Raw genomic sequence first — 9,834 nt, 5'->3', positions numbered from 1 at the left:
GATATTCATACTTCCTGAGTAGATAACGTGATTTGAATTATTACTATACTGTATTTGTTTGATTTATTACCCACGCTATGTATTTATTACGAAAATGTTATTATTACAGGAATGTACCAGAAGGTACCTACAGTACTACTAGAAATACTAATGTAATTACAAGGACTTTCAATTTCAAGTTACCAATGTAGATGCATATCTCAAAACGATTATATCAGTAATTTAAGTTCTTCTCCTGTATGAAAAGTGGTAAACTAGGAAAAGTGATATAAGCAACTAGATATAGGTAGGTAAATGATGAATAGCTATACAAGCTGATCAGCTTAACTACGTAATTTAATCATTTGGTATTAATAATATTTTTTTAATATAATATTTGTGATTTCTTATTTCTTAATATGACACATATTTATTTTAAGGGTGTTGAAACTTTACTATCGATTGGTACCTACCTCATGATTATCATAAAAAACCTCGGAGGACCCAAAATCACCACAGAAAAAGGGCTTCGAGAATGAATGAGCATTGTTCATTTTCCAATACTAATGATTTTTTTACATATATGTATTATCATAAGAAAGAGTTAACGCACGCATTAATTTATAATAAAGAGTGAGGGCCTCAATACTACACTTTTCTCTATACTAAAAACTTTCAGATGCCCCTAATATACAGGGTGGATTTTCTTTTTGGGTCAGTGAGGGCAGCTACCAGATCCCGTGCTGCGACGCGAAAACGGTCTTAGAAGACCTTCCCTCGATATCAAATTAATGAAGATTGGCTTTTAAAGATTTTGGAAAAAACATACAGGGTGCGAGAAAAAGGTAATTTTTGACAAACTTTTTTTTGTATGCCAATCGATCCCATTTCTGTTGAGAACCAAAAGCTTGTATGGAACCAAAAAATAATTTCCGGCTAGAAAAGCCACAAATCGAGGAAAACTTTTCCCATACAATTTGTATGAAAATGAAAACTTTTATTTTTCACATGCTATTTTTGTATGCCACTCGATTCCATTCCTATCTAGTATCAATAGTTTCTTTGGGGTCAACTTACGGTAATGTTCTAAAAAGCCACAAATTAATAAAAACTTTTTCCATACATTTACTATGGAGTGTGAAATTGACATACGAGTACAAATTGTATGGGAAAAGATTTCCTCTATTTGTGGTTTTCCTTTTTTTTGGTTCCATACAAGCTTTTGATCCTCAATAGGAATGCGAATCGATTGGCATCAAAAAAAGTTTGTCAAAAATTACCTTTATCTCGCACCCTGTAGTTATGTTTTTTCCAAAATCTGTAAAAGCCAATCTTCATTAATTTGAAATCGAGGGAAGGTCTCCTAAGACCGTTTTCTCGTAGCAGCACGGGATCTGGTAGCTGCCCTCACTGACCCAAAAAGAAAATCCACCCTGTATACATAATTATAATTCTATCATCATGATTGATCATGCTAGGGTATTCGCAATTTCGCAGTTCTTGAATATTTACTACTTAAGTGTTAAGTTATTACTAATTAATAATTATCAAAGAGTATCAAGTCAAAGCGGAGGAATACAATATAAGAAAAAGAAAGAATTTGTGTGATATTTATTATTTAATTGATTAGAATGTCTGTGCCTATAGATTATATGACTTAGGTATTTATTCAAGATATTGGCAAAATATTATCTAGTTAAGTTATGATCCCTTCACATGATTAGAAGAAGATTCAGGAAAATAAACAATATTTAGCAAGCTATGCGTTTGTCATCAATACGTTCTTAAGCGAGTTTTTCTAAGTATACAAACAGGCATCGGAGTGTATGGTTATGTTTAGCTGTATTGTAAATACACACGCGGTTTACATACTTTATAATAATTAGCGTGTGAGGGTGTACATTTTATACGACACTGTAAGTACATTTTTATTAAGCACGAATTAATTAAAATAAAATACATATTAAACATTTGACTTAGGAACAAGGAGTATATATGTTTATTAAATGAAAATTAATAAAATTAACTCACATTTATAGACGGGTCTAACGCGAAATTTATTCAATTACCTTTATTTACCGACGTTTCGACACAGGTTTCACTGGTCATGGTGGCGGCTAAATGTGGATAAATGCGAGTTAATATGTGTTCAAAACGCGAAGGTTTTAAATAACTAATAAAATGTTTATTCAGAAAATGATGGTATTGTATTGAAAATATAATATTTAAGGATACCTTAAACAATTAACACATAACCAAGTCTTATCAAGCGCACCAAGTTACAAAGCAAGTTCTAGTAATACATTATAATATAAGTATACCTACTTAAATCGAAATAGGTATAATACACCCAATATTAATTAAATAGTCATCTCATGAACATAATAAATTACATTTGAAAATCACAAATGAACTCACCTACAGAAGGTATTCTTGTAATACGTGTATTTTGATTTTTCATTGATTTAGGTGGGCATTTTCACTAAACTGTGTACCATTAACCGCCGGTTAGCAATCGTCACAAAACTGACGGTCAATGTCAAATCCCATACATTTTGTTAGGAATGTGACTGTTAGACGTTACTGAAACACGACTCAAGTCGCGCTTTATAGTACAAGTTTAAATGAAAATGCGCAGTTAAGTGCATATAACTATTATGGTAGGTAATTAGATATGAAATTACAAGTGGCAACGTTAATCCTAGAAACACATTGAAACACCTTCTGAGTAGTCAATGTGTAATAAATATGTATTTAGGATACTGTTCCTTTTAACTAACGAAACATTATTGAAATGATTTAGCAATCAATCATATTATGGTATATTATTTTAAGAAACAGTAAACAGACTGTCAAGCGCCGCAAATACGCGTTCTTGACGAAGGAGTATGAGTTTGCGGCGCTTGCGATGGAAACGTTGGGCCCGTGGTCGTCTGACACCAGGGTTTTTGTCAGAGAAGTGTCGGTTCGGCTAGTAGGCATCTCAGGCGATCATAGGGCTGGCGCTTTCTTTGCCCAGAGGCTAAACCTGGCGGTGCAGAGGGGCAACGCCGCTAGCGTTCTTGCGACCATGCCGGAAGGGAGTGATTTGGGGGAAGTTTTTTATATTTAGTTTTTAGTTTTAGTTTTAGTTTTGTGTTAGCATAGGTTTAATTTACTTTCTTTTTTGTTTGTGACAGTAAAATTATTCACACACTTGTTGGAACTTTTCTCCTGGGTTCAATCCTGACCCTGAATCCATCTGATCGCTTTAAAATAATGTCGGCTTTTAACATAAACTGGTCTTCAGGAATATCTGAGACCATCTTGAAGTTCCTCAGTACCGTAGCGAGTAACACTTTTAACTTCAGAATGGCGTATTTACGACCTGTAATTGAAATATACCATTGTGTTTTATATTACACTTATAAATTGCTTTGTCAAGTCATGTTTATTAACAGTTAGGTAGGAATTTGTGATTTATCGAGTCCAATTCACCGAAAACCGTATCGGAATGACACAATACACTTCACTCTTTCACTCATCACCATAGAAAAGCAACATTTACGATTTTAGAAAATGACATATTATAAAATATGTAAATGTATTTGAAATATTTTGAATGAAGCCAAACGCATAAAGCAATAAAATTATACAATTGGCGTAAATTCTGTTGTTTGTACTTGGGCGTTTTTTTTTTGTTGTCCCCTACACTTTTTTTTCAAATTTCCTAGAAAAAAAATGTCCTAAGGTTTTTATTTCCATTATGTCACCATTTTTCATAGACTTTGTATGGCGGTCGCGCAATGGAAAGATCGAAAAATGTATGGACATTTTGGGACACTTTTTTTCTCCTATTAGGATAGAAAGAGCTCATGATTCTGAGTAGAAATAACATAAAAAATCCCAAATTTGAAAACAAAGTGTAGGGGACAAAAAAAAAACGCCCACTTACCAACACAGCTCCTAGGCCCGGCGCTGAATGGGATGTAGCTGTAGTAATGTCGGTCTTGGGTGTTTTCAGACAAGAAGTTGTCTGGATTAAACACATCTGGGTCCTTGTAGTATTTGGGATTGCGGTGAACCTTCAATGTTCCGATAACTATGGTTGAGCCCGCTGGCAGTACATAGTTGTTAGTGGCTACGAAAAAAAAACATTGATCTAATGAAAGAGCTATAGTAAATAATAGTAATAGGCAAAATGTTGAAACCATTAATAACAATAACAATATTTTTATTGGCAATAAATGTTTAACAGGCAAGTTACAGTGAACCCCGCACTAGGCATGGCCTGTATCGCGGGGGTCATGATCATCACGAGTTACCAGTATTAAAATTTATAATTATATTAAACATAAGAATAGGAATTAGGAAAGAAAGAGGAGTGTGTGTGTGTATGTGTGTAAGCTTGTAGTGAGGAGGGAGTGAAAAGTGAATTAATTAAGGAATACTTGGGCGTTTTTTTTTTAAGTTGTCCCCTACACTTTTTTTCAAATTTGGGATTTTTATGTTATTCCTACTCAGAATCACGAGCTCTTTCTATCCTAATAGGAGAAAAAAAAGTGTCCTAAGGTTTTTATTTCCATTCCGTCACCATTTTTCATAGACTTTGTAAGTTTGTATGGCGGTCGTGGAATGGAAAGATCGATTAATGTATGGAAATTTTGGGACACTTTTTTTCTCCTATTAGGATAGAAAGAGCTCGTGATTCTGAGTAGAAATAACATAATTTTTTTTTTTTTTTAAAAGTGTAGGGGACAACTTAAAAAAAAACGCCCACTTACCAATCTTTACGTCGCGTTTCAGTTTCCTTGCAATAATTGGTACTGGTGGATACATCCTAAGGGACTCAAAAATAACTCTCTCCAAGTATTTCATGCGTAAAGTGTCTGAAAACGTGACCGGTCTGTCGGAGTCCCCGAAAATTTCATACAACTCATCATATACTCTAGCTTGAATATCCTGGTGAACTCCGAGGAGGCAGAGTACGAAGCTAGAACCAGCGGCCGTAGTGTCGTGGCCCTGAAGAATTTATATAATGGGAATTGAAATCTTATTTATCTTTTATTTTCAAATATACAGGTAGGGTAATATTCAAATCGTACCTCAAACATGATAGTGTCAACTTCTTCCTTAATTTCGTGGTCACTTATTTTATTTGCACCACTTTGAGCCGATTCTATCATAAGATCCAAGAACGCAAGTCGTTTCTTTTCTCCTGAAAACATACATAGTTTTGAAGTCGAGTTCCTAATTAAGTAGTGGCACTGAAAATGACCTGTCGCTGGCGCCTATAAGTTTTTGATAGAAAGTCGAAAGACAGTGGTGAAGTTGCCAACCTTTGGTTGGGAGTAGATATTAGTGTAGTTTACCTCATACCCAAGTGTCCAATTAATGTAACGAAATTCTTACCAACATCGTTTTCATCATTAAAGTCCAAATCATCCCGATATCCTTTAAAAACAGAATCAGCTAAGGTTTTCACGTTATTCGCTAATCCAGTTTCGTCGTTTTCTTTGGAACGTGTCAATTCTTCAATCGATGCTGGTATTATACCCTTAGCTTTGTTTTCTAAGTATGTATCCTTTTTGCTTTTGATTACCTATAAATGTAATAACACTCTTAATTATCATGGAGCAAGATAAAATCAAACTTGAAGATAATTATGTTTATTTTATGTCTATTACCTTATTCGTTAGTCCATGTATAATATTGAGAAGATTAATTTGTTGTTTGAAAAATGAAGTTACTTTGAAAATAGCGTCAAATCGCAACCAGAATTTGTAATGCCTCTGGTGGATGATATCGCACATTCTGCAATAAAAAAAACAGCAATGATCAATAGCTTAGACTCTGAAAACTGGGGGCCGATTTTTGAATTTCGGTCGCTCGATTTCGTCACTAGAAAATAGGTGGAAAACGGCGAAATGCTGATTTTTGAAATACGAGCAATATAAATTGGGAATCTAGTGATATTGACCACTCGTTTTCAATTCTATTAGTAGAATTTACATGCCTAGTAGTGGAGATATTACTGAAAGAAATACGCGAAATCGAGCGGTCGAATTTCAAAAATCGGCCCCCTGGTGTTTGAAATTAAAGCCGTATTATACAGATCTTAATGTTACTTACTTCATGACTGCCATGGCATAATCAAATCCAGACTCGTCTTGAGTTTTTCTCGTGATCCCCATTGCAGTTTCTGCAAGGTGAAAATTTGAACTACTTATATTAATTGCAACTGCGTCAATCTGTTAATGTCGCTTCGAAATTATATTAATTTATGCAACAAAAGGTCTTACATTTGCACAAAATAAACATTATTACGGAAATAAAATGCATTGTCTGCACTTAATTAAGTCAATATCAGGTAGGTATAATGTAAGTAATGAGGCTAGAGTTGTTTGTTACTTTAATATTCATTACTTCAAGGATGACCGTAAAATTATTAATCAATGAATATTGTATCACATAATTGCTAACGTGACGCATTGCATAATTAGATGTTTTCATTTAAAACTCTCAAACCCATGAGCTCATGCTGTCCTGTCAGAGGTGCAGATTTGCTTGCTTATCAACCATATTGGCAACCATAAATTGTGGAGAATCCTTACCAAGTAATATATCTACTGTAACTCCACTCATATAATCGTGGACATCAAAGGTTTTATTCATTTCGGCCTTCATCTTGTTAACCACGTTCCTGCTGTTCTGGTTGAACACACTCATAAACGATTTCAGAATGTTGATATGAAATGTTGGAGCAATCATTTTGCGATGAGAACGCCATTTTTCGCCTGAAATTAGTTACGTAATTTAAGGGAAGCTTCTAGTTTGTTATGATTAGGAACATTTAAAACAGGCCACTAGATTGATTTAGATAACACGCATTAAAATTTACAACTTTATTATACATATATCACTTAGTCAACTTCTATTAAATCACTGTTAATTGTTATCGTGGAAGTCTCGCCAATTTAAGTCTCTACATTTGGAAAAAAAAATCTATGGGCCCGATTCGGATTTTGTAATAGACATCTATTAGATATCTTTTAGACATCGCCAAGATACGATAACGATATGTTTAAGATCTAACCTGTCGAATTTGACATTTCCGCGATTCTGGAGATACTCTTGAACGATTTCCACAAGATATTACTTAGAGATCTAATTCACATCTAATAGATATCTAACACGATCTATCGTAAAAGTGATATTGGTTGCCCGAATTGCGCTGCAAAAGAGAACTAGTTGAAATCTAAACTATAACGTATTCTAGTACGTGTCGTCTCTTGTGAATATCTTGAAATTCGAATACGGCAGTATAAGTAGGTTCGTGTTACTTCTTAACCGCTGATATTGACGATGACTGTTCAACAATCAACGAAGTTATGTAATTAGTTAGATACCTGAGCTGATAAGTAAGCCTTCTCCTAGCCACGGCTTGAAGAACCTGTATTCGGAAGCCTTGTCAATGTGCACGTGGCTGTTCAGGATGACCTCGATGTCGTCAGCGTCCGTGAGGAAGATGATCAGCTTCGAGCCGAGCCACCCGCGGATCACGCTGCCGTATTTCTCCCCATACTGAAGGCCGATATTTACCAGATCTGAAAAAAATTGATAACAATTTTAATTTTTTTTTTTTATAAAAAAACAACTTATAATATTCGAGCTGTTGCGGACCACAAATTCAATAATCATAATCATAACCCCCGCGATACAGGCCATGCCTAGTGCGGGGCTCACTGTAACGTTCCTGCTAAACTTTTATTATGAATAAAAATATTGTTATTGTTATCTGTATTACAAGAGATGTAGTGTTATAAATGTGCGTTGGCTATTATCATTATCAGAGATTAGTTAATAACAGAAGACCTAACTACAATTAAATTACTAGGTATATGTCATACGAGTACAGTCAGCACCAAAAGTCAAACTACGCGTCAAAAGTGTCTACCATTCTCAAATAGCTTATCAAAAAGAGATCTCTCGTACATTTCTCTATGTAGAACAGCTAGGCGAGATTTAGCACTATTTGGAAAAGTTATCCAGGGTGGCGAATACTATTAAATATGTAGGACTTAACAATAATTCTACTATGGCAGCGAAAAAAATAGCCAAGAGCCTTTTAGCTTAGGTATAACAACAAGACCATTAAGTGGACTTAAAGTACAGTCGCCATGGCCATCAGATATATCCGAGACGCCAAAGTGTTCACAAATATCTGAATAAAAACCTCTATTATCAAGACGTTAAACTGAATGTTCAGATACTTTTGAGCGCCTTTGCTGTTCCGATATATTTGATCCCACCAAAACATTTTCATGTAAAATCTTGCCAAGACGAGACCATAATTATGGCTCGCACTGTCAAAACTAGATCTCATGTAGAGCCAAGCTTCTAATTCTACACGCCCAACTTCACAAAGTCTACACCTTAGTCAAAATACGTGGCTTGGCCGTTTCGCTACCGTCACATGGGCGTAAGGTGAAAAATGTATTTACTCTTCATTACTTTTCTGTTATACTTTTCTTTTAGGTAACTCACTGAAGATTATTCATTTGTTAATTCCTTTTAATTTAATACATTATCAGGATGGTGTGCAGCACTGCAGTTGTAATTATTTAAATGTAAATTCAGTTTAATTTTATGGAACTATGTTAAGTACAAATGATTGCAATAATTTACATTGTGTTACCTTGTCTAACAAACCAATAAATACTTTTAATATTTATTGAACGTACCTACGTGATACTTTGCTATATCGTAAATGGTAGGCGCGAATAATAATAAACACGGTACGTATACGTACGAATGACCTGGGTGCGTAGCCAACGTTACAATCGCTTACGCTCCGTAGCGAAAGAAACAAAATTGTCTCCGTCGCACTAATATGGAAGAGTGATAGAGATAGTTGACTACGCTACGCCACGGAGCGTTGACGATTTGCACGTTGGCTACGCAACCTGACCAATGACCATTCTGACAATTATTTTATCAAGCAGGTAAGTCTGGGAACGATGCTACAAATTTTATATAAGCAATAATGCCACTTTAAATCAATTATTTTCTTTTCTAACCTTATATTTTTAAAAACAAACCAATAAAATAAAACGCCAAACATTATCAGTTGACAAACTTACCATCGGGCCTTTTCCCAAGCGCTAACAAAGCGTTGCCAAATATCGGCACGGCCATGGGCCCCGGTAGTTTATTGCCCATCTTGTACAGCCGCGAGCTCTGCTGCCACCGGTACAGGAGCCATAGGCCGGAGGCCAGCACCAGCAGCGGGTAGAACATCGCTCTCGTGCTGTTTGGGATCTCTGGCAACGGTTCCACTGTTGTCGACATTTTTCTATAGGTACAAGAAAAAGAAAATTTTAATACCTACTTAACTGTTTCGTCGTTTACCTCCGTGAGTAGGTATAAAATTAAATTTGGTTCAACCCGATAGGAGTTGATAGGGAGAAGAAGATTGCCATTAGAAAAAATTGTCAGAGGATAGAGTAGGTAGTGAAGGAGTAAATTAGAAGATAATGAAGATATAGATTTGCACGAGATTGCGGTTTGCGGTTGATTTTAAAATTTATTTTTTTGGTTCTTATGATTTGAGTTGAATGATTGATTTTTTTAACCCGCATAAATGTCAATGTGGTTCAGTGAAGGGGACGGACTGAAAATCAGCGCTGCGCAGGCAATTTGTAATGAAATGACTGACGCAGCGTATGCTGAGCCCGTTCCTTTTGCCGCACAATTATTCTTATTTTTTCAATCCTTATGTTTTGTAACCTGTATGCTTTTTGTGTTGCAATAAATGGTTTCTTATTCTTATTCTTATGATTTTGAAAATACAATCGCTCACAGGTAAGTAATTTA

General features: G+C 35.2%; 2 protein-coding genes and 1 long non-coding RNA gene across 4 annotated transcripts in view; all 3 read right to left on the bottom strand.

Moving 5' to 3' along the window:
* Window positions 1-9,834, bottom strand: part of LOC134662437 (uncharacterized) — a 333,293-nt gene that overhangs the window by 190,311 nt on the left and 133,148 nt on the right. The gene's annotated exons all lie outside the window — the stretch shown is intronic.
* LOC134662453 (uncharacterized) overlaps window positions 1-9,834 on the bottom strand; it is a 167,563-nt gene that overhangs the window by 58,667 nt on the left and 99,062 nt on the right. The gene's annotated exons all lie outside the window — the stretch shown is intronic.
* Window positions 3,161-9,338, bottom strand: LOC134662431 (cytochrome P450 4g15-like). Its single transcript, XM_063518652.1, has 10 exons — window positions 9,102-9,338; window positions 7,368-7,565; window positions 6,573-6,755; window positions 6,091-6,160; window positions 5,646-5,772; window positions 5,371-5,560; window positions 5,064-5,176; window positions 4,743-4,980; window positions 3,914-4,099; window positions 3,161-3,346 (listed from the first exon to the last, which is right to left on the bottom strand). Exons 1-10 carry the CDS (start codon window positions 9,307-9,309, stop codon window positions 3,168-3,170), a joined length of 1,692 nt encoding a protein of 563 aa, XP_063374722.1. The 5' UTR covers window positions 9,310-9,338; the 3' UTR covers window positions 3,161-3,167.

This window comes from Cydia amplana, chromosome 3 (assembly GCF_948474715.1).
Source record: "Cydia amplana chromosome 3, ilCydAmpl1.1, whole genome shotgun sequence".
NCBI lineage: Eukaryota > Metazoa > Arthropoda > Insecta > Lepidoptera > Tortricidae > Cydia > Cydia amplana.
The sequence above is the reverse complement of the archived record's forward strand: the minus strand, read 5'-3'. Positions and strand labels throughout refer to the sequence as shown.